General features: G+C 29.6%; 4 protein-coding genes across 4 annotated transcripts; 2 read left to right on the top strand and 2 right to left on the bottom strand.

The window, feature by feature from the left end:
• Positions 1-350: 350 nt before the first annotated feature.
• Positions 351-4,416, bottom strand: LOC130450721 (general transcriptional corepressor trfA-like). The gene is made up of 3 exons (XM_056789305.1): positions 3,389-4,416; positions 993-1,201; positions 351-917 (listed from the first exon to the last, which is right to left on the bottom strand). The coding sequence occupies exons 1-3, from the start codon at positions 4,293-4,295 to the stop codon at positions 771-773; spliced, it is 1,263 nt and encodes a 420-aa protein (XP_056645283.1). The 5' UTR covers positions 4,296-4,416; the 3' UTR covers positions 351-770.
• Positions 4,417-4,643: 227 nt separating this feature from the next.
• On the top strand, positions 4,644-6,965 carry LOC130450720 (tax1-binding protein 3 homolog). The gene is made up of 3 exons (XM_056789303.1): positions 4,644-4,871; positions 4,973-5,086; positions 5,402-6,965. The coding sequence occupies exons 1-3, from the start codon at positions 4,815-4,817 to the stop codon at positions 5,588-5,590; spliced, it is 360 nt and encodes a 119-aa protein (XP_056645281.1). The 5' UTR covers positions 4,644-4,814; the 3' UTR covers positions 5,591-6,965.
• A 950-nt stretch (positions 6,966-7,915) lies between these two features.
• On the bottom strand, positions 7,916-10,775 carry LOC130451202 (SH3 domain-containing protein 19-like). The gene is made up of 2 exons (XM_056790069.1): positions 9,904-10,775; positions 7,916-9,251 (listed from the first exon to the last, which is right to left on the bottom strand). The coding sequence occupies exons 1-2, from the start codon at positions 10,477-10,479 to the stop codon at positions 8,949-8,951; spliced, it is 879 nt and encodes a 292-aa protein (XP_056646047.1). The 5' UTR covers positions 10,480-10,775; the 3' UTR covers positions 7,916-8,948.
• A 31-nt stretch (positions 10,776-10,806) lies between these two features.
• Positions 10,807-12,993, top strand: LOC130451203 (cysteine-rich hydrophobic domain-containing protein 2). The gene is made up of 4 exons (XM_056790070.1): positions 10,807-10,955; positions 11,010-11,126; positions 11,797-12,007; positions 12,411-12,993. Exons 2-4 carry the CDS (start codon positions 11,014-11,016, stop codon positions 12,576-12,578), a joined length of 492 nt encoding a protein of 163 aa, XP_056646048.1. The 5' UTR covers positions 10,807-10,955; positions 11,010-11,013; the 3' UTR covers positions 12,579-12,993.
• The last annotated feature ends 10,558 nt before the right edge of the window (positions 12,994-23,551 follow it).

Here is a 23,551-nt window from a genome sequence, read left to right as displayed (position 1 = left end):
TCCATATTTAAATTTTAATGTAGACGAACAACAGCATTTTATAGACATTTAAGGCCAATTTTATTGTCAAATAATCTTTCTAAAGTTTCAAAAATAATGTTTTATAAACTAGAGGATGTAGGACTTGAGTTGAACAAAATAAGTTTGAAGTGCCCCGAATTATATGTGTATTTGACAAAATAAAAGATTGTTTTTGAGTCAACAATCCTTCCAACTTGGATAATAATAGATTTAATTTTCTATTTAACAATCAAGGTATTACCAAGTTTGGTATTTGGGATATAGACTGATCCATCATTGGTAGTTTAAATATACAGATAGAAGTTTTTTTTCCAGTAATATTCAATACAAGAATTGCAAATAACTTTATTAACAATATTTCATATAAAACATAGCAAAACATTCACAGTACAAGAATCTAAATGGCAGAAACTGATTGATAATAAATATGTATAAAGTACTAATTATTTTTGTTTGCTTTCCCAAGTATCTTTTTAAATATCACTTTGTTCATGTAAATATCCCATAAGGGTAGCTCATTTATTAGGTACCTTGTAATAATCATATGTAATGTCTTTGCATAAAATAAATATTTGTTAAATTCTTGGGATATAAATCCATGAGTAGTTTAGTAAATTGAATCATCTTTAATCAATCGTTAACAAATAGAAGATACCTTTACTGTAAATTATAAAAAATTTACAGGAAGGAGAATGTGGAATAATCTTAATAACATTTAAAAATAGTAACTAATTTTCTATAATTTATATTCAATATACATCTATACCTTCTGTTGGTTCACAAAGTTTTTTGATTCCAAATAAAAAAGAATCAATACTATTGCTATCTGTGTTGCTGATTCTGGTGCATTTCAGTTGCTTCAGAAAATTTTCCAAGGGCTGGATATCAAAATCCTCCTAAATATTTTAAGAATTTCATTAATATTGAAACCGCTATCAATTGTCAAAGAAAAATGATATTGTTATATGTACCTGATTAAATTCCTTTTTAGAAAAAAATTCGCTCAACAAAGGAATTACTTCATCTGCTGTTATTTTAATATCAACTAATAACTTAGTAGAGTCAATTTCACCAACATAAAATGTATTAACATTTTTAGTTTCAGTTTCTTCTGTTTGTTCAATATTCTTTTCAAGTGGAGCTTCAAATTTTATATTGTTACATGAAGAGTTTACAACACCTGAAAATTAGTGAAAGTCGATTTTGTCAATTTACAATATTAGATATTGACTAATTGATTTAATTATTCACAAAATAAATATAATATATATAATAAAATCTAACTGAAACTATCCAAGAAGTTGCATATGTACCACTACTTAATAGCAACAAAAAGAAATATAAAATAGCACTTGATGTAAAAAAAATAGTCAAGAAAAGGAACTAAAAAACCAATAGCTTACATAAAAATTAATCCAGAAAAAATTGATAGTTATACTGGAGGCAATTTAGTACAAATAACTACAAAAATGCTTGAAAACTACTATATGATTAGCTAACAATTAATTATATAAAATTTGATAAACTAATTCAAATAGTTCAAGCCTACCAACACATATACTATAACTAAAAGATGAAATTTGAAAAAAATAAATGAAAAATCCCACGAATTTGACATAATAACCAGGAAAATACTTTATTACATATCAGTAAAGTGGCTCACAATTATTCAATAACTATAATTCAATGATCCGACTTTCATACTCCCCATAACTATGGAAGATAATTGTGAAACTCAAATCACAAAAAATCTCACCAAAGAGCATTTCCTCATATACTATGAGTGTTGGTGTAGTGGTAATAAACAGTGTGTTCAATATAAAAGTCTCAAACTGAGTTCCTCATACAATTAAACAAAGAATTCTTCAATCTCAACCCCATCCAATAAGTGTAATCCTACGTGCTGTATCCGGTATTGTACTTCCTACTCACAGTGATGAGCGAGTAAATGACATAATATCAGTTAATTTTAAGAATGGCACTGTGCTACTGCAATAGCATCCCAGTTCAAAAATTGAATCGTAACACCTTTAATATAATTTAAATAGTGTGATAGGAAAATGGTTGACTTAATGTCAAAGAAATGTTATTTAATATTCACCTGTGTGAAAAAATTAGTACACACACAAATACTAAATATGTAGGCGTGTCAATATGGCTCACTTGACAGTAGCACATTTCTACAAAATGAGCAATTCAGTATCAAGCTCAGACATAAGGATAACTGACCTGAAATCTCAACTATTATTACAAAAGAGAAATCAATATAATTATTAATACAAATCTATAATAAAACCCATATGGACCATGTATGCATGAAATATAACTCTTGGCAGATTAAAAAATATAGTTATCTATCAGTCTTGTGTCAAATGTCCCTTACTACTAATACTAAGGCAAGGCTCAAATTGGGACAAAAATAGAACATGTGAGGTAGCGTCACACGACTCGTACATGCTACACGGTGATCTGCATATTGAGATACATGTTTTCCAACAGGAAATGGTGGGATTTGGATTTTATTGGCAGTTTGCACCTAGCCAGCATAAAAAAAATGTTGACATTTTTGATAATCGAATAAAACAATTGTTATTATTTAACTTAAGTTTTGAATCAGAATCAGATGATGTTTCATTCTTTCATTGATGAGGAAGAAATTTAAATCACCTAATAAATCTATCTATTCTATCAAAAACAAAAACAATGGACAATTTACAATCACAACTAAAGTGAGTGATGCTGATTTTGCTAATAATTTTCTAATGAATTGAAACTAATTTGCTCTTTGTGTTCCCTTGCCGCCTCTATTAACTTTTCTTCTGTAAATTTTTCATAAAAGGAAAGACTTGCTAGGCACCCATACGTGTGGCACAGCGTGTGTCTGAACTACAGCTAGACACGTCTGTGAGCTCACCTGTATCGTGTTAGGTTATGCTGTGTCGCCAATTTGTTTCAATGTATTCAATCTTATAGATTACAAAATTACTTGCTGTACTGCATTACCTTACATGTGCTAGACATGACCCAATTTGCACCTTGCCTCACTCTGTAAAATTCATAAGAGATAATTCAATAGATGAAGTAAAAGAAGAGATAGTAGAAGACAGTGCTAACTATTACACAAAAACTATTAGTTACTTAAACAATGTATTTACTAGTGAATTGTCATAATTCAAGTGATACACAAGTACTGCAAGTGTTTCACTGTAATCTGGAGTTGCATTACTGTAACACCAAAAGCTTTAGGTCTAGTTTAGTTATTAAACAAACAAAAAAGTGAAGGATTTATCAAACAAATATTATTAAGCCAGATACAAATTAAAAAAATGTTTAGCTGTGAAAAAATCTTCCTAAATATAATACTTACATACAAATTGTGAAACTTCTTTTAAAAGACTTGACCAAGAGTCACAGTTAATACCTTCATTTTGTTCATTCATGTCTTTATCACTTTCTTTTGTATATACAAATTGTGATACTTCTTGTAAAAAACTTGACCGAGGGTCCCAGCTGGTATCTTCTTTACTCTCTCTCATATATTTATCACTTTCTTCTTTATTTAACATATTTCCGTAACTTCCTTTTATATTCTGCATATTCACATCATTTTTTCCTGTATCCCGCATATTTGTATTACCTCCTCCTGTATTTGGCATAATTCCACTACTTTCTTTTATATCTTTGAAATTTGCATTACCTTCTGTATTTTGCACATTTAGGATATCTACATTACTTCCTTCCATATACTGTATGTTTGCATCACTTTCTTCTAAATTTTCCATTTCTGCCTTTTCATCATGCTTATTAAGCATATTATTCCTATTACTTTCTTCTGTATTCTGGAAATTGGCATTACTTCCTTCTGTATCCTTCCTCTTGAACACGTCTTTATCAATCCTTTCTGAATATAAACATTGGGTAACTTGTGAAAAATTTAACAAAGAGTCGCAGCTAGTATTGTCATTTTGTTTATTCATATTATTTTCCTCTGTATTCTGCATATTTACATTCCCTCCTGTATCTTGCATATTTTTATCAATTCCTTCTGTATACTGCATATTGGCATAAATTCCTTTCGTATTCTGTATATTTAGCTTATTTACATTATTTTCTTCTGTATTTTGGATATTTAGCACATCAGTCTTACCTTTTTCTGGATTTAATATAACTGCCTCACTCTCTCCTATATTATGCATTCTTAGCATGTCTGCATTAGTTTCTACTGCACTATGTAAATTTAATATATTTGAATTAATTTTTTCCGTATTCTGCATATCAGTATTTCATAAATTGATTTATTTGCAAATCCAAATTATTTTTAAATATTATAATTTTAACGTATTCCTGTTATCGTTTACATTTAAATCGATTGACGTAGATGTCACTAATGTCATTAGATACGCTCTATTGATATTTGATTGCTCTTGTTATTAAATAAGGATTTAAATTCATCATATTAAATGGAATAACAAAAATTTGGAGAAAAATACTGAACAATTTTTAAACTTGCATTATTTTCACATTAAATTTTGTATTTTACAAATCTTGGTGATATATATCTGACATACCCATAAAATTAATATTAACTCTATGAACATTTGATTTTTGAGACATATAAAAATAGTTTGGCAATATTGCTTCCGTATGCTCTCATCGGTGGATATTTAATATACATTTTGGTAACACTGAATGTGTATAGTTGAAGTTGAAAATTATAAATAATCGAAAATATAATCCAGCACTTTGGAAAAAGGTATATTTGGAAGTACTTGTGTTATAAAAAATAATTCAAAATGTGTGCGAAAATGGCATTTCAACATCAAGCGGGAACGGCAATGGAATGTTTAAGTGTGAGTATAAAATAAATAATTAAATCAAATTGTAAATTATGAATCATCTATATAAATATTTTAGATAGGAGGGGCTACATTTATTTAAAATGTTGTTTTAGATTCCAATTACGCTTCACAAAGAAGTCGATGGTGATACCTTACGTTGTGGATTTAAAATTGGTGGAGGCATAGATCAGGATTTTCTCAAAAGTCCTCAAGGATACACAGATAATGTAATTACAAATATCTCTAAAGTTTATTTTTTATACTAATAATGCAAATAACAGTATATGCACTGTAGTTAGTGGTTGATTTTATGAATGTTTTCTATTTATTTTCAAATTTGCATTATTTGTAGGTACTGTTTGATATTGATATGAACATATTAGTGATTACATTATGTATTTTTGTTTAAAAAGAATTCTTGATATGGCAGTCATGCAAATTTGGTTCACTTTCTGTAATACCGTAACAAAATATTACTGTTATCATTTGATTCTCCACAGATGTAATTTCAGTTAATAAAGTCAACGCACTTTTGATTTTAGGGAATTTATGTGACAGAAGTGCACGACAATAGCCCGGCATCAAAAGCAGGACTTCGGATACATGACAAGATACTTCAGTGCAATGGTTATGATTTTACAATGGTTACTCATAAAAAAGCGGTCAGTTATATTAAAAAACATCCTGTATTAAATCTTCTGGTGGCAAGAAAAGGTGTTACATCAACCTAAATCATTCTAATTTGTTAAATTATGTGTAATAAGTTACCAAAAAAAATGTGTTGTGTAAGTTCATAGAAATTGAACAAATGTTATGCTACTATCATAAAATATTCAGTGTTAGTATTTAGAAGCATTTACATATTTAAAAACTTACTAATCATTTAAAATCATATGTGTAGAGCTAGGTTGTTTAATAAAATTTGAATGAGTAACATTCAACATTCTTGACTGTTATCCATTATTGTTGAAAATCCTTTTTAAGTGGAAATTTGTAAGGTCATGTCAAGAGGTGCTAATGTACAAATAAGGGTCTTAGGAAAATAATTATTCTAGCTAATTTTTAATGTTAACAAATTATTTTTTTAAATTTCACATTTATGCCATTTTATGAGATGCAAATATTTTTTTAAACGCCTAAAAATAAGCCGCTATGTAAACTGTGATTTTGTGATCCTCATTTACAAAAATTGAAGAAGCATGGGTAAGATAATATTTGTTGTCTCCAAATAATTTTAAATATTATGTTCAAATAATTCTAAATATTATGTTTTAATCTTCATTTATTTTAATATTAAATATAAAAAATTGGTTTTTTAAGGCAAATATTAACCAGCTACATATGGAATGCTTTAAGAACTAGACAGTATATTTGTGAGAATTTATGCAGTGGCATTCTTATTCTTCAATGGATTTCTGAATTGGATACTCGACTGCCATTTTGAAACCTAATAATATGTTTTGGTTTTAAATTTTATTTGAAGAGATTTAAATTATTTTTGGGTCCTCCTTTAATGTCTGTTTCATAAATTTTTTATTTATATCATCCAAGGAACAAAGGCCATAGAAATTAATTTAATAATTCTGTTTGTCATTACTTTCCCAAAATCTTTTATGTGATTTTAATTTCAATCTTGCATTAATGAAAGAAAGGGTAATTGATAGCAAACATTTGCAATCTTATCTTGACTCCACTTTTCATTTTGGTTTCTATTATGTCAATATGAAGTAAAAGATAAGAATTACATTCCACTATTATTTTATGTATGATACTGATTTTATATATTTCAGGTATTTTTGATGTAATAATATTTATTTCCTTCGATCTTTATTTTGAATTCTTCACATTATTTGTACTCTTGTGAGAGAAGTGGTTTAGTGTCCGATAAACTAAATTTTCACTTTATAGGTCAAACATATTATTATTGGGATATAATTTTAAGTACTTTGGTTCCAAATTTCGATAGTTATTCCTTCAAAAGTAGTAAATATTTATGCATGTTATGTATTATACATAAGAGTGACAACAGAGCACAATAAATAGTATTATTATTTAAGTAATGTTCAAGCTATTTAAAATACTGTGATAATAAATGTTTAACAGATTTTCAACTTTTTATTTACCCATTCGTGAAAACCATTAGCAGCTTTTTTTGTGGTTCCATTTATCAAATTGTACAACGAAAACCTGGTTTAGGATATAGTAGTACCGCAACAACTATCCCACTTTCTCATTTCTACGCTTTTGTCAAGACATTTGAAAGAAATACAAAATTCAGTAAGGGGGGCTGAGTTATCTGCTCAAAATAGAGACTAATTCAATAGAATTCATATATCATAATATACGACCGCACACTGTGGGATCACAGAAAATATAATGGAAATTTAAGTAATTGTATTTGTTTGGAGTGCTAGCAGTGTGAATTTAAAACTTATGTGTAGGCAGAGAGTGACGTCAATGAACAGACCTTAAAATTTCTTTTGTTTAAACATAGGGAATATAAATATATTCCTTTCCTTTATGTAAGTACTGGTCTTCCTTTTTTATTTTACTTACTGGGTTATATTTTGGCAATAATCTATCTTGCCCTACATGATGTATTTTTACCACATCAGTTGTAGTTCCATTTGTTTACAATCTTGTGTTTAATTACTGTATTTGATATTTGTTCCACATTTGAGATCTGACACAATCTCCTATAAAAAGTGTCAATTATGATTTTGGTACTGGCTATAGAAATTTAATTTTACAGTTGTCTTTCCTAGCTCAATTTTGCCATAAATGCACTGGTTGTCTTCACAGTTATGGATGTATAGATTTCCCTCTTATTTTTAATTGAATCTTGAATTCTGTACTTAATTTCCTATTCCAAGGATTACTTGTAATCCGAATTTTTCAAATCCTAATAGTTTCTCCAACTTGTAAGAAATGTATTTGGATTAAATTATGAATTACTGAATTTTGAATCAGGGTATACACTGAAGTGAGAAGAAATATTTTAAATAAATGAAACACCTATATTAGACTGAATTTTTTCGAAAATAAATTCAATTACCTATTTTAACAAAACATTTATTTCATATTAATTCACAAAATATATTGACTTATTTAGGCACACAGATTGTACCATTACAAAAACTGGAAAATGGCTTGACAAATAAAATACATAACCTTTCATAAAATCATCAATGTGATAGGAATATAAACTCTCATAGTGTCACAGAAATAGAAAAAACATCAGTTTTCAAAACCATAAATCCATCACTTTTAAAATTGTAAGAATATATACTTTTTTTATAACCTTAATTATTGAGTACCAACAATTGATCCCTAATATTAAAAGTCACTTTGTTGATAGCTGCTTACATTCCATATAAAAAATATTTTTATTTGCCATAATAGACAAGTGAGAGTGGAAACAACGAGTTTACACTACTTTTTAAATCAAAGTATATTTCCAGAAATTTGAAAATTCCACTACCACTTAATCATTTCACAGCCATTAACTTATCCCCATTAAATCAGTTTTCCTGAACAAAAATTAATTAAACTCACTTAAATTATGAACTAATAATTAGTATGCAATATTAACTGTACAGCAGTTATTTTATCAATCTTCCAGTAGCTAAAAGTAAACTGGATTTGAAAAATTACCTCTGTAGGAAAAATATGCAATCAAATTAAATTGGCAACTCTGATTTGATTAACTGGAAATAAAATGCTTATATATCTTTTATATAAACCTTTTAATCGAATGAGAATTTTCAGGATTATAAAAATTAAGATTTTTTTCAAAATTGACCGAAATGTGACATAAAGATAGAATGTAGTTTAGAGTTATGATATCTCAGTATAATTGGATAAAGAATGCTGTTTTTTAAAATCCAATTAAAATTTAAAACCCTGATTTAGTCCTAATATAACTCTAAACAGAATTTAATGTATGAGATACAACCAAGAAATATTTATATTTTCAATTTTTTCTTCAGACAAAAATATTAATATTATCAATTATTTTTTCCTATTGCTATATTGATGTAAATGGTATAAAATTATACATTTTGAAATGTTAATAGTAATGATGAGATATTATAAAGCTGGTACTTTATCTACAAAATTGCTTGGAAACTGGCCAAATTTCCCATTAGATTCTCCATATAGCCAATCATCATTTATTTTTTTTGTAACATTCACCAATTGACCAGGTTTTAATGACAGATCTCCATCTATTTGTGCTTGAAATTCATATAAGGCCATGGCAGTCTTGTCATTTTCAGATAAAGGCACTATGACGTCAATAAAATTGGCTGGAAATATACCTTCTCTCTCTCCTGTTTTCCCATAAAACCAGTCATCATTGATTTTTCGTGTGAGTAAAATAATATCGTTCACCTAAAACAGGAAGTATATGAATATTTCAACAGTGCAAGCAAGAGAACCAAATTCAAAATAAACAAAATGTAAGTCACATTGTGCAGAAATAATAAATGGAATAATCAAATGTTGAGCAACAATTTCCTTATTTTATAGCATATGGACTCGACAATAATTTTCAAGAGGCTTACAATATTTTTAAGACTATTAACTAGTTTTATTTCTAGTCCATTTCTAGTAACTGGTTGGAACTGAAAATATTTTACATGTACTTTTGTAATGTCAAGATGGAAGACTGAAAAAAAATAGTCTAATAGATCTACAAAACAATTTAAGAAAATCTCATTACACCATAGTAGAAACCTTATACATTGCAGCTATCCAGATAGCCTGTAAAGCTGGACTGTATACTGAAGATGCTGGTAACATATGGGAAACTTGTTTATTGTTATTAAAGAAAAACATCTTCATAAAAAAAGTCTTTAATTGTATGAAAATATAAAATTCCATTCTAAACAACTTCATAATTAAAATTTTTGATACTGTCTTTAAAATAACAAAATTGAAATGCATTATGAAGTAGAAAATGGATGTATACAATCTTATTTTCATATTTTTTATTGTTATTTAAATTTTTTATCCCTAAATTAAATAAATTTATTATACTTACTTGGAATGGTAGGTCATTTGGTTCTTTTGACTGAAAATCATACAATGCAATTCCATATGGGATATCATCATATTGAATATCTTTAGGGGGATCTGGAGGAGGAATCGACGGCATTGGTATGGATGGTGGACTCATCTTGATTGATTCCTTACACATATTTTTTTTTTGAATAGATCTGATTATAGTAGGACCCAATGTTGAAGGTGATGCATATGAATGGTTAGATGGTATATTAATAGGTTTCGTATTTGCATGTGTAGAAGGCACGTCTGACGTATTTTTATTGTGAATATTGGAGCGACTGGTAGGCCATAAATTGTTGAAAATTGGAATATCACATTCAATACTATTTTTGCTAGAGGCCAAGCTACTATTACTACTGTTGAAAGAACTTGAGACACTGCCCCCAATTTTTTTTTCTATCTTTGGAGAATTAGGTGGTGTCCATTCTATAAGATTTTCAAATAAATTATACGTTGACTTACTTCTATATTTTGACCAATTAGGAGGTGGTGGTCTGGGAGGTTTTTTTTTGGTCTTTGGTTCTACATTCATTGTTCGTGTTATAGAGGACATTCTCAAATAAAAGAGTAATTAATAACTTAATACTGAAACATAAAACACAACAAGTAGGAAATAAGTCTAAACCTTCGACTCGAAAACAATTTTTCTTCTTTTTCTTCTTTAGCAAAGATGGTGATGAAAATTATACAGACACTGTTTTTTCTTGAAATTTATTATTTATATTTCAAATGAAATTTTACTTTTTAAACAATTAATAAGCTCATGAATTAATTCAAATAATAAATGTATGGTCTGAAGTAAAAGCCTACAACAAGTCGTCGAAAAATGAGATAGATTTGTCAGGATGTGGTTGATCTATGGATTTGTCCTTACCAATATGTCAGCTGTCATCTATTGGTTAATTTACTGTATTTGTTTTTTAAATTTTAATGTTTTTACGATTACAGGAAAGTATTCTAGGGATCTAAGACATTGTTAACAGTGCCATTATCAATTTTGTAATTTAACATTTTCGACGTGTGGATAAGGTATATATTTATACATTTAATGAAATATTGTTTTACGATAACTTTTGCTTCTAGACACATGGAAGGTTTTGATGCTATTTATTATGAAGAAGATATAGAAAATAATGAAGAAAATACCCCTTCGTTGGTTCCAGATCCTGTTGTCATACGAGGCGCGGGTAACATGACAGTGTAAGTTTGATGAACGATTTAAAATAAATTTAAAAATTATTATAGACATATCTGGTTTGACACTGTTAAAAATTTCTATTTTCTGTTAATCAGCAATGTGTATAGCATATTATTATTTGAAACGGAGGTTTGGTTGTTGCATGGATAATATTGTTTTGAGGATAGATTGAATTAAGTAATATCGAAGTTACATATATTTCATAATATTGTTCTTACAACAATGATTTGAATAAGAGAGTATTACTGTAATTTCACTTCATCAATATTTTAATTCTATTAAACTGATAAATTTATTTATATTAAATAATATAAAATAATATTTGATGCTTTTACAAAGTGTACTAAATATATTGTAAATATATATTATGAAAGTAATCCTTAAATCTTCATTTAGGGTGAATCAAGAAGTTGTTTATACATATTGTCCAATATACTCATTTGTGAGACTATGAAAAGTTTTTTACAAGGTACAAAAACGTAAGTCAGGTTTATTTAAGTAGTATTGGACTAAAATTTTATAATACCTAATTTGTAACGTGAATCACAACTAATAAAATTAGTCTACGAAGTAATAGTAAGATACTGTTTAGATTCATGTTTTTTAAAAACTCTGTTATAAAAGATTTTTTTTATTTGTTATCATGCTACTATTTATTTTTCCTTTTTTTAGCTTTGGACTAAGTAATAGATTCAGTACTGAATTTCCTAGTGGCTTAGTGTCTAGAGTGGCACCAGAAGAATTCAAAGAAACTGTGCTGAGAATTAATGCTATTCTCAAAAAAACTCTTCCTATAAATGTAAAATGGCTATTTTGTGGATGTCTCTGCTGTTGCTGCACACTTGGTTGTTCGCTATGGCCTGTTATTTGTTTGAGTAAAAGGGTAAGCTGAATAAAAATGGATTATTTGTTGTACTTATATTATTCAACTTTTTGATGACCCTTCTGTCAAAGTTTAACATAAATTTGGTGCTTACAAGGTGTCATTTCAATCAACTACTTAACAAAATTCTGTCATAACCATAATATTTCGTCTGAACTTTTTATGACAAGGAGTGTTTAATTTATTATCAATATCCTCCATATTTCAATAATAGACTGGAATAATTAGTAAATGGCAATATGGGTATTTTTACTTTCTTGAAGTATAAAAGGTGTTTTAGTATCCTTAAGTAATATATCTGAAAATTGTAATTATATATATTTTCTTTTAATGCTGAACAATAGATCTAACACATATTAACACTTTCATTGGTACATACTAGTAATATTTTTGATATTTTCAGACACAACATTCCTTGAATAAATTGTTAGAATGGGAGAACAATTACTTGTATAATAAGTTGGGATTGCATTGGAGACTAAGTAAACAACATTGTGATTCGTCATCCATGATGGAATATGTTATAGTTATAGAATTTGTACCCAAGATACCAATTTATAGGCCAGATTAACATTGATTTTTTTATTTTTAAGGATACAAACTGTTGAAATTAAGAAAATATTTATTTGAAACATTATTTGTGCAAACCCGAACACTGCATATTCTAGCTCGATTTTGTACATACCTGTTAAAATAGTGAAAGTTATTCAGTTGCTTAATTGTTTACCATTGACTGCTATGTTAGGCTCAAGCCAATTGTTAATATGTAAATCTAGTATTACTCTAAATAGCAATGTAATTTTCATGTGTTAAATTAATTATAAGTTTGGAATTATTTGAGATGTTTACTTCTATAGAAACCGCACAAATTTTGTTAAAAACAAACAAAACTTTTATAATCACATAATTCCAGTTAAAATAGAATTATATTTCCAAGGGTTGCAGAAATTCTAGCATAATAAAATATATACCTAATTAAAAATCACTTTAAAAATATAATGTATGCTATGTTTTTTTGTTGATTCTCAATGGACACATAAGATTCAAGTATGGCAAATATTTTATATTCAATCATCATTAATGATTTAGAATTTTATTTTCTCCAGTGACAAGTATATATATATATATATATATATATATATATATATATATATCTGAATGTATTAAGTTAGGATTTTCTTTGATGAACTTCTTGGATTTAATCAATACCCAAAAATTGACTTGTTCTGATTTCTTATAATATCGTTGGTGATTATGTTAGTGGCTTTCGCTTTGGTGACATTTCTTTCAAAGATATTGGGTATAGATTATGTAAGGAAGTCAATTGATTTTTGAATTGTGTAATCTGTTAAATTTGTTGATATATTTTTTTACTCTATGGAAAATTTGTTGTGAGTTATTTGTTGTTTACTAGTAAAATTGGAGACTATGTATTCATTAGTAAGTGAAATTAACTTGAGGCGTGATTCTAATGTTTTAATTAACATTTTAATTAACATATATTATATTCTTCTGCTAATTTCATCTAAACCTTTGACCATGAATTCCTTAACTGTGTTGTCTCCTTAGTTGGACCTTATGTTGTCATTAAACACCATTTCTGCAACGTACCAAGACGGGTAGTAGTTGCTGACTAGTTAAAATTTAAAAAACCAATATATTGGTTTTGCAGCAAATTTTGGAAAATGAAAACTCTTAAACTATGAAGCCAAACTTTCTGGATGTGTTTCTCTCATTATCAGAGAAACTACAATATAAGTGGAGAGATAAGTAAAAAATTAAAAAAATTTATATCACATGTGTATTTAAATACATATATATTCTAAAGCTGTGATAGATCGGCACAAATTTACACATGTATATATATCCACTCTTGCCAAACACAGTGTCCATACTGAACACAATCGATTTCAATAGAATCAAAACTATCGCCCCACTCCGCTCCTTCAAATCCAGTATTATTCGAGAAGCTATTGAAATAGAGAAACTTCCAAACTGAACACAAGGGACGATAGCCAGAGATTGCTGGCAACTTGGAAACACCTTCATCCACTTCGCTTCAATACCACTCCGGCCAACAACAACAATTCCTCTAAAACCCCCCGATAAGCCGATTTCTACACATTTATTACCCCTCACGCCAATAATATACTTTCCACGCGTGCCAAAAGTCCAAAACTCGCCAATAGGTCTCCTATAATTATAAGGTTCAGGCGACTAGCTCCCCAGCTAGCTCAAGACCAGCAGTGAGTGTGTTAGTGTCACAGTGTTATTGATGGTAAACATATTTTTATTTTCTATTTTAATCATTTTATATTTTTGTTTCAGCTTTTCATTTTCTCGGTGAAATTCCAGGGAGTAGGCAGATTGAGGCCTTGGAATCAACCAAGAAAAGAGGTGATACGTTTCGTGGAGTAGGCAGATTGAGACCACAGAATCGGATCACCTGCTACCAATGGACGAATAACCACTCTATCCCCACCCTTCTCTTGATAATGGCTCCAAAAGGGAGCTGAAACGTCGAGAATTTTCAATATTCCAACGCGGTTCAACCCTTGAACCTAGTTCTTTTGTTATATTGTAAGTAGTTGGAACGTCAGTATTATATACTTTAAACAAAGTTTTAATTGATAGAGCCCTAAAGATAATTTATCAACAAAACTATACAATTCTATGTTTCATGTAAATTATTTCAAAAGCTACATTTCCTTTTTTCTTTGTAATATTAAATAGATTTTTTACGTTTATAGTGTATTGTTTTATTATACAAGGTGGTTCAGAAGTACATGTGAAATAGTTTTGATTGAGGAGTTCAGATTTTAGAAGAGATCATCAGACATTAGTTTAATAAATTTCATGTCATTCCCATTTCATATGTAGTAGAGGGTAAGTGAGGAGTTATTACGTCATATTTTCAATTCCGGTAAAATACATTCATTTATGTTTAAATAAATGAATAATAGTGATTTCTAACGAATTATCAGTAGAGCACGGTTTTTACATAGAAAAGTCCACAGAAACAATTTCAAAACTAAATTTTCATATTTTAAAAACTATTCCTTTACTATGTCCCAATATCCAGATTACAACATTGTCTAAAGTTTTATTAAGTTTTTAAAGAACCTGTTTCGAAACTATGACTTGTCTATTGTAAATACAACAAACTTTTATACTTTCTCTGAATTTAGGATCATAAGTCATTGAATACTTTTGAAGTATAATGTTAACTCAATATTTGTCCCATGAAAAATAATCATACCTCACAGCATTACCAACAGTCGAGAAGTTGGAAGATTTCATTCTAATTTTTTAAAGATTTTATTGATTCAATTATTCCCTCACAGTGAAGAATGAAAAAGGTAATTATATTTCAATTTTGATGGCGTAGTTGAGTATGAGATAGAAAGCGTAGCGAAAAGCTAGCTGGGTACGGAAAGTTATGTTGCGAGATTTTTTTAGGTTATGATTTGTTTTGTCATTCCCTCACCGTCATTTCCTCATCTTGAATAAGAGGGAATGAGGAGTTATTAGGTATGACCTTCAGAGTAGATCGACTCAGTTCTCGTACATTTTTGCTTATTCAAACGTTTTAATTACTTTTGCTTTATTTCATAATTTATAAGTTTATATAACAAAGGCGAATATTTGAATAATAGATAATACGACTTTATAAAAAATAAATACGAGAATATATTGAAAAATTCTTAGCCTACTATGGAACCAAACAAAATTTCAATGTCAAAATATTTTATTACTCAACATATTCTCTTATTAATTGGATACATTTATTACAGCAAACCTGCAACGTCTCTAGACCTTTCAAAAAAAAATGTTTCTTCTTGCTCTGCAAACTAGACCTCCACAGCTTTTATTACCTCCTCGTTGTAAGAATTTCAGAGATTTCATGAGAATTACCCATTCATCATTTTTTATTTTTTCCACAAACAAAACTTAAATAAGATTTCGATTAAACAATTTGAAAGAGCTGTATTTCTATCGTCATATAGTTTTAGAAAAGAGTGTACTTGAAAAAATACTTGAATTTTTAAACATTTTAGAGATTAATGTGCAGAATTATAGACCACTTTGTATAATAACGACAAAAGGTGAGTATTGAAAATAAATGTTTATGAAACTCATCAATGTTTGTTCAATATGTATTTTGGAGATTGTTGTTTTTAGTCTCGATTTGTTATATATAATTTTCAAATCATCTGCATGCAACAAGTACTAAAAATAAAAAGTTTCATTTTGGAGGTATAAACAAGTTGTTTTTTTTAAACTAAACATTAAATTTTTATAATATATATATTCCGTATATAAAGATGTATAAAGAAGTTGATGAAAATAGTGTTAAATAGAAAAATGTGACATTTTCTAAAATCAAGTTTTTCTGGTGGATTCAAAGTATCTGTAATATTTGAATAAACTTTTGGCCTAATTACATTTTATATGTTTGTGATCAATATTTAGCAAATACTTCAGACAAATAGGAGGGTACAAAATTTATTGTATTTCTACAAAACTAGGTGTAATTTTGGTAGCAGGTGAGTGGAAAGATCCTTACTTGAATAGAAATTAAAAGCATTCAATTTTTATAATGATTTACTTGAATTTTTATTCTGACAAGAATACTTGTGGGTTAATCCCACTATTGTCATGTAGGGGCTTTTTCTTCCCACTTTTCACCAATCTCTTTTAAGGTAGATATTAAATTGCTTCACAAACTATTTGCATTTCTAAAAATAAATAATTAGGTGGTAGTTTAGACCCGCTATTGTTCTGTAGGAACTTTCTGCTTCAATAAGAACTTTTCTACTTATTTCAGACCTATTACTTTTGATAGTGTAATAAACAACCTCTGGAATAAAGGCTTCAATAAACTGAAAATTAAATAACTGCCATAAGAGATATAAACTAGAGATATTAACTACAAATAACTGTAGAAAATTAATCCCCGGCCATTTTCTTTTCCACTCAGCTCAAAATGTAGTCTCTTAAGTAGGCAGGAATGAGGTCTTCTTTCACGTTGTGAATATGAAGAGAGTTCTGAATCTGTGAGAGCGGAGAAGTCCGCAGAAGCACTACCCATTAGCCCATTAACGTTATGTTCATGATCTGCATGAGACTGATGGTCGACTAAAGATTTATGCACTGACTGATCATTACTGTTGAAAGGGACCAGCACTACCTCTTGATATGATGCATATACACATTGATATTCCTCTTTCTGGCCTTTTTGTTGATTTTTGTTCCATTGTCGCATATCTAGGTTTTCCCTAGGAGCTAGATGTGTTGAAACTGGCCTCATTACCATTCGGCAGTCGAACATGTGCATAGTCAGAATTAAACTCTTCTACAAGTGGTTCATATTTGCTTTGCTGCCATTGATGATGAGATATCACGACTGGCAGAAACAAAAGGAAACCTTGTATATTCCTCTACCACAGTTAGCATATACTTGTTCTGATTTTCGGAAGATAACGGTCCTTTATAATCGACATTAATTTACTTGAATGGAGTGATATTCTATTGTTCTTATGAAATCCTGGTAAGGGTAAGGGAGTAAGGGAGATTTTTGCAGCGAACCCATAGATACATTCTTGTTATTTCAGGATGACAGAGACTCTCGTGTAGGTTGTATAATTTTTTTTACTGATAGAAGGCGTAACCGACAGCAGATATTTATGAAAAAGCATCAGCCACAATATTATCTTTTCCTGTCCTATATATATATAATGTTATTGGACAAAAATATTTACCAATCAGATAATGTCTCCATTTTCTAATAGCCTCTACTAAGGTGTAAGCGTCATTTTCTACAGATGTTTAGCGTTGCTCAGATTTTGTTAGAGTTGTCGAAAAAAACAATAAAAACGACAGGTCTTCCAGACTGAGACAGTTGAGCAGCATTGGCTTATAGGGATGCATTAGTTTCTTTTTGAGTTGTTCAAATGCTTTTATCTGCTTACTAGTTCATGGAAAGTGTTTGAATTGGGTGAAAGAATGGATCTTCTCAGAAAATTTGGCTATAAATTTTGAATAATGTGCAAAAATAGAAGCGGTATCAGTAGGAGAGAGTAATTGTTGAAATGGCTTTAACCGAGAAGCATCTCATTTTATTGTTATTCTTTCCATAGTGTAGCCAAGGATATTTATTGTATATATTCCAAATTTACACTTTTCTTGATTTAGTGTTAGATTATACTTTTTCGCAGTATTCAAAAAGTTCTGTAAATTATTGTAATGCTGTTCCCAAGCTTCTTGTTTTATAATAGAGTTAATATTTCTTTGGATATAAGCAACCCCTTTGGTGACGTCTAAAGGAATCCTGGGTAATTACCACAAATTTTCGCACGCTTCAAAGGTGTATAAATTCGTTCTTCTTAAATGGAATTTGATGATAGGCGCGACGAAGATCTATTGTACTGACATATTCATACTAGGAAATTTGGTGCATCATATCTTCATACGGAGTAAGGGATACGCATCCAATAACGTAAATTTGTTAATCGTCAGTGAACAATTTACAACCATTCTTTTTTTATGATTTTCTTTACTTGTTACTACAACGTGAGCTTTCCACGGAGAATTACTAGGTTCAACAATGTTATATTTCATTTTTGGGCTTCATATACAGATTATTCAAAGTCTTAATGGCATCTTCATAGCTTGAACATTCATGTATGTATCCAAAAACAGTTGGGCTAACGTAATAAACAAACTCGGGAATAAAGGCTTTAATAAACTGAAAACACCTGACAGTGATATAAAATAATTATATATGGTGACTACAAATAAATGTAACAATAAATATAGAGCATATTGTAAATGTTGCGATTTGAAGGCCCTGATAGGATACATACCATCTGTTATTCCTTTCAGGATTTTTCTTTGTGTTGGTGCATCTCTATGTCTCAGTATTGTTGCTCACTTTTGGAAATATAACTGCTTTGTTCAATTGTATTTGCTTTTATACCAGCAGTAAATTTTTAATTTCAATGTAATGAGTGCATAAGACGCACAAATGTATTCCAAACGAATGCTAATGTCCTAAATCATTTTAAAGCATATTATAATAATTCTTTTCTCTGCTTTGAAGTGAATAAGACTCTATGTTATGATTCGACTAAATTCAATCACTACTGTTGCAATAAAAATAATAATCCAACTGGGAAAGTATCAATTTAGCCACATAATTATGCCAAAATTTCTATACCAGTAAATTTTTCTTTTAAAATATAGAAACAACCTCAACCAAAAATATTTCTTAAAGAAATTAAAAACACTTTGCTATTTAACTACATAGATAATCATGATCTATACAAGGCTTCCAATTTCTATTGGAAGCCTTTATAATTACAAAACGGCTTTCAAGATGTATCAAGCGAAAACCCCAAGAGGACTAAACCATAGACCTTCCACACATTCGAATCCCTCGCGAACCTGGATGTTAATTTTGAAGAGGGAGAAATTATATATCAACAGCAGTCGTTAAAATAACGATTCCTAGAAAACACTGGTGGAATATTTTTTATTTGTAAAGTGAAATCTGTGACTATTTTTATTTTTTTACAGAATTGGAGTAAATAAAAGGTAATTATAGTAGGTTGTTGTTTTAAAAATACAAACTGAACACAAATATTTGGAATTCGAAACTATTGCTTACATATGAACGACTTGACAATGAGGAGTTACTGTTTGTTAGTTCTTATCATTACGTTTTCGAATATTCAACGTCTTTCTAGAAGATGTTATACTGGTTACCACATCTCATTTAAAACAAAAATAATTATATTAGAAACTCGATGATGACCATTTAAAGATCACTTATCACGTGAATATCAAAATACATTTCACCTCAATCCACATTTATCTCAATAAAAATTAAAATAAATCAACATTAAAACAGATTTTAATCATCAAACCGATGAACATAAATCTTAAATACGTAAGTTGGCGATATAAGGGAACTTTTTTAAGTTTTGGCAAAAAAGTTATTCTTAATAAAAAGCCCAGCAAAGTCCGAAATAAAGTCCCTGTTTTGGTGACTTTAGTCCGAAACGTTTAACAATCGTATACGCGGTTTGTCGAAAAATGTGACTTTTGTTCAGGAGTAAAGTAATTTTGTTTTTGACAATATCGAATATTATTTAGATTTTAAAATAGCTTACGAATATACAAAATTGTTTAATTGAATTAAAAAAGTGTTTTTTCCATATTTCTTCTATCAAAACGTTGAAAAGTTTGTATGTACAAGGATTGTCATAACAGCAATAAATATTAAATCAGAGCAAACCGTAATGGACCTAATGCATTATCAGTACTGTTAAATCTACATCAAAAAATAACAAAAATAAAATTAGATGAAATTTTTTGTGATAATTGTGATGTTATGAACGTAGGGCAGACATCTCAGTATTTGGAAAGTAGATTCCGAAGTCCCAAACATGAAAAACGATAAAATAGCATTAAGAAACCATGAAAAACATAAATTTGATTATAACATTTCTTATCACAAAGTTCAGAAAAGAAAAATTGAAAATGTTTTCACTGATGATAAAGACTTGAACAATTTGAAGGAAACTCTATTGTACAAATTGTACAAAATATAAATAATTGTTTTTTTGGAATTTGAAAAAATTAAGGATATAATATCTTGTAGATCAACGTAAAATGTTTTTTGATATATACGTAACCTATTAATTAATATATCAGGGTTGCCAATGTGAAATAATGTTTTGAAAAAGGCAATAATGTCAAAAAATTTCTCTATAAAAAAAACTCCGAATTTATTAAAATAGTATTGAAATCAAGAACATTTATTCAAGTTAAACAAATTAGATAATTCAATATAATTAATATCAAGCAAGATTTCCGGTAAAAAGAGTCCTTAGAGTTTTTGGTTTTGCAGATTATATTGAATAAAACTAACCATTGCCTTCCGTAAGTCGCCGACTTTTCCTTTGCATATTATTCCCTTTGAACTTTGAAAATAAAATAAAGTAATGATATGAACGTCAAAGGAGCTATCTACTTTTAATTTGAAATTTTCACCTTATTTCAATTCATTTTTCAGAGGAAGAGTAGATGAAGAGGTACAGAAACAAATATTTTCACAAGTCGTTCGATATATCAATATAAACTAATATTGAATATAAATCTGAAATATTAGAAAATCTCTCGATCAAAAACAATAATACCCATAAAACATTTTATTAACAACAAAAAACCACTGCTCATCACTTTTTTATTTCTGTTATATTTAGATAAAAGGCTTATTACAGACAATTTTACAATAGAACATGAAACCTGAAATATAAATATGATTATACTGGTCAGAAGTCGACGCAGTAGTGCTCACTCGTTCTTAAGTGCATCGACAAGACGATTGATTATCTTGTGTGTACTTCAGCTATTAGAAGTATATGTTTACTTTGTTAAGACGCCATTATTTAAATAGTCAATACTTGAAAAAATGTTGAGGCTCTCAAGTATATATTTTACACGTTTCTCACCAGTTCAATTACCAATTTCAAATATTGAGTCGTTTCTTTGGAGCAATTTTCACTGTCCAGTACAAACATTTCACGGAGGTTTTTTCCACTGGGACTTCTTCAGATATAGGTACTGTGCTCCTTTAAATCAATGTGCTTCTTTCTCTGATCGACAAAAGAACTCATCTTTCAATTGTTTATTGAGCTTACAATGCTCTATTAACTGACCCGAAGCGTTATTTATTTACTTCTTTATCAATTTTGCCAAGAATTTTGGACATTTTTCTAATATGTACTGTTTCGCTTGTCTTTGACCAGGTCAGATCTCTCATAATGACCTAGAGCTTTACTCCGTCCCTGTAGTAAATGATTTTGCGACGCTGCGGAAAGATTCCGGTTCAAAAAATGGCATCAACGCAGTTGGTTTAGTAATTTCGTCTGCCTTTTCGATGCTTTATGACTCTTGTGCTCCATAATCTCAGACTATCTTGAAGGTAACCTCTACAGAATCGAGTGTGCTTGGAAAATCGTGACGATACCGATACCCTAACAAGTCTAACTTGAGTTAGGGTTGTTAGGGTATCCCTTGTTTTAGCTCTACTCTTCCTGCTCCTATGTCGATCAAAGTGTTTGAACCGTCCATATACTCGGTTTATATTATCTTCCTTACCTGGTATAGTTATTTTGAATTTATTACAAAAGTTTTATCTTGACTGTCTTTTCCAATCGGTTGCTTATACTTCGTTGGTTAGGTTCAATAAATGTTTGAATAATTTAAAGATTTAATTGTAACTGGTTCTACTTCCTTTTAAGAAATTTAGTGAAAAATTGCAGACAATAATTATAACCTTGAAACACAGGCTTTTTCAAAATTATGGTACAACGAAATCTTATGGACCACTGGTAGCCAACAACCAGCACATTAGAATTGATATGTTGTGAGTGGACTATAACTTATAAGAAATTTTAAATTTCCCCAGAAAAGAGATTTGCTAGGAGCGAGATCCGGACTGTACGGAGGTCCCAGCCAAGTTCTTGTAGGATTTTTTGTCACGTTCGCAGTGTAAGATCGGATATTATCGTGGTTAAAAACAAAACTTTTTGGAATTAATCCTCGGCGTTGTACATTGATTGTTTGGCGTAGTGGTAAGAAATGAATCAGCAATATGCCTTTTCTTTTCTAAAAAAATGGTGCACTTGAGCTTTCGAGGTGTCAAAATTTGCTTATGCTTAACTTTTATTGTGGACGAAGTGTGCCTCCATTCTATTGATTGCCCAAGTTCCATACCCTGTGAATATCCGAGAAAGAAACTCACCATCTTCAAATATTTATATGAGGGTGTCAACAATTGAAGTGCACTGCCCATCCGTTGTTTTTTGTGTTATTCGGTGAGAACTTTGGGTACCCAACGGGAGTGAAGCTTTCATACTTCCAGTTTTTCAGCTACTATTTCATTAATTAGTGATTGTCAGATTTGTGGAAATTCCATAGCAAGATCACTAATTGTGAAGTTACGGTTTTGCTGAAGCTTCTCTTCAATTGCATAAACCAGTTCATTAGTAACCAAAGACGGGCGTCCACGTCTTTCTTCATTGTGCTCTTGATTACGTCCCTCATTGAACAGTGTGACCCATCATCTAATCATTGAATCACCCATAACATATTGTCGTTAAAGCTCGCAGATTTGCCAATAAATTTCATTTGATTTAACTTTATCTGCTTTTAGAGAACGGATCACAGATCTGATTTTAATTGAGGCTGGCATCATAAAGAAGCAGTATAAATAAGGGAATGGCAGAAGCGATCTGAAAGCAGCGTACATTTCTTCTACTTGAGTCAAAGTAACTGCTGCGCATGCTCTGAACTGCGATCGCTGCGCTGCCTCTGATTTGGTGCCTCACAAGCATACACAACATAAATTATGGAAATATTAGTTAATCTCAATATTAGAAAAGAGGGGATATTATCTGAAAATTCAGAATTTATGTGGGTGAATTTTATATTGGCACACTGTATATTGTTATGTAGATCGTGAACAGATTCAAA

Source organism: Diorhabda sublineata, chromosome X (genome assembly GCF_026230105.1).
Source record: "Diorhabda sublineata isolate icDioSubl1.1 chromosome X, icDioSubl1.1, whole genome shotgun sequence".
In the NCBI taxonomy this organism is placed as follows: Eukaryota; Metazoa; Arthropoda; class Insecta; order Coleoptera; family Chrysomelidae; genus Diorhabda; species Diorhabda sublineata.
This window is presented reverse-complemented; position numbering and strand designations above follow the sequence as displayed.

Bases quoted from the DNA above. Each gene is read 5' to 3' on its own strand.
- LOC130450721 (XM_056789305.1), bottom strand. From the start codon at position 4,295: ATGCAGAATACGGAAAAAATTAATTCAAATATATTAAATTTACATAGT. The intron at 1,202-3,388 runs GTAAGTATTATA...ACTAATTTTCAG, and splicing joins AGAAGTTTCACAATTTGTAT to GTGTTGTAAACTCTTCATGT. The intron at 918-992 runs GTACATATAACA...TAAAATATTTAG, and splicing joins CTAAAAAGGAATTTAATCAG to GAGGATTTTGATATCCAGCC.
- LOC130450720 (XM_056789303.1), top strand. From the start codon at position 4,815: ATGTGTGCGAAAATGGCATTTCAACATCAAGCGGGAACGGCAATGGAA. The intron at 4,872-4,972 runs GTGAGTATAAAA...ATGTTGTTTTAG, and splicing joins CGGCAATGGAATGTTTAAGT to ATTCCAATTACGCTTCACAA. The intron at 5,087-5,401 runs GTAATTACAAAT...TTTTGATTTTAG, and splicing joins CTCAAGGATACACAGATAAT to GGAATTTATGTGACAGAAGT.
- LOC130451202 (XM_056790069.1), bottom strand. From the start codon at position 10,479: ATGTCCTCTATAACACGAACAATGAATGTAGAACCAAAGACCAAAAAA. The intron at 9,252-9,903 runs GTAAGTATAATA...TTCCTGTTTTAG, and splicing joins CAAATGACCTACCATTCCAA to GTGAACGATATTATTTTACT.
- LOC130451203 (XM_056790070.1), top strand. From the start codon at position 11,014: ATGGAAGGTTTTGATGCTATTTATTATGAAGAAGATATAGAAAATAAT. The intron at 11,127-11,796 runs GTAAGTTTGATG...TCCTTTTTTTAG, and splicing joins GGCGCGGGTAACATGACAGT to CTTTGGACTAAGTAATAGAT. The intron at 12,008-12,410 runs GTAAGCTGAATA...TGATATTTTCAG, and splicing joins TTATTTGTTTGAGTAAAAGG to ACACAACATTCCTTGAATAA.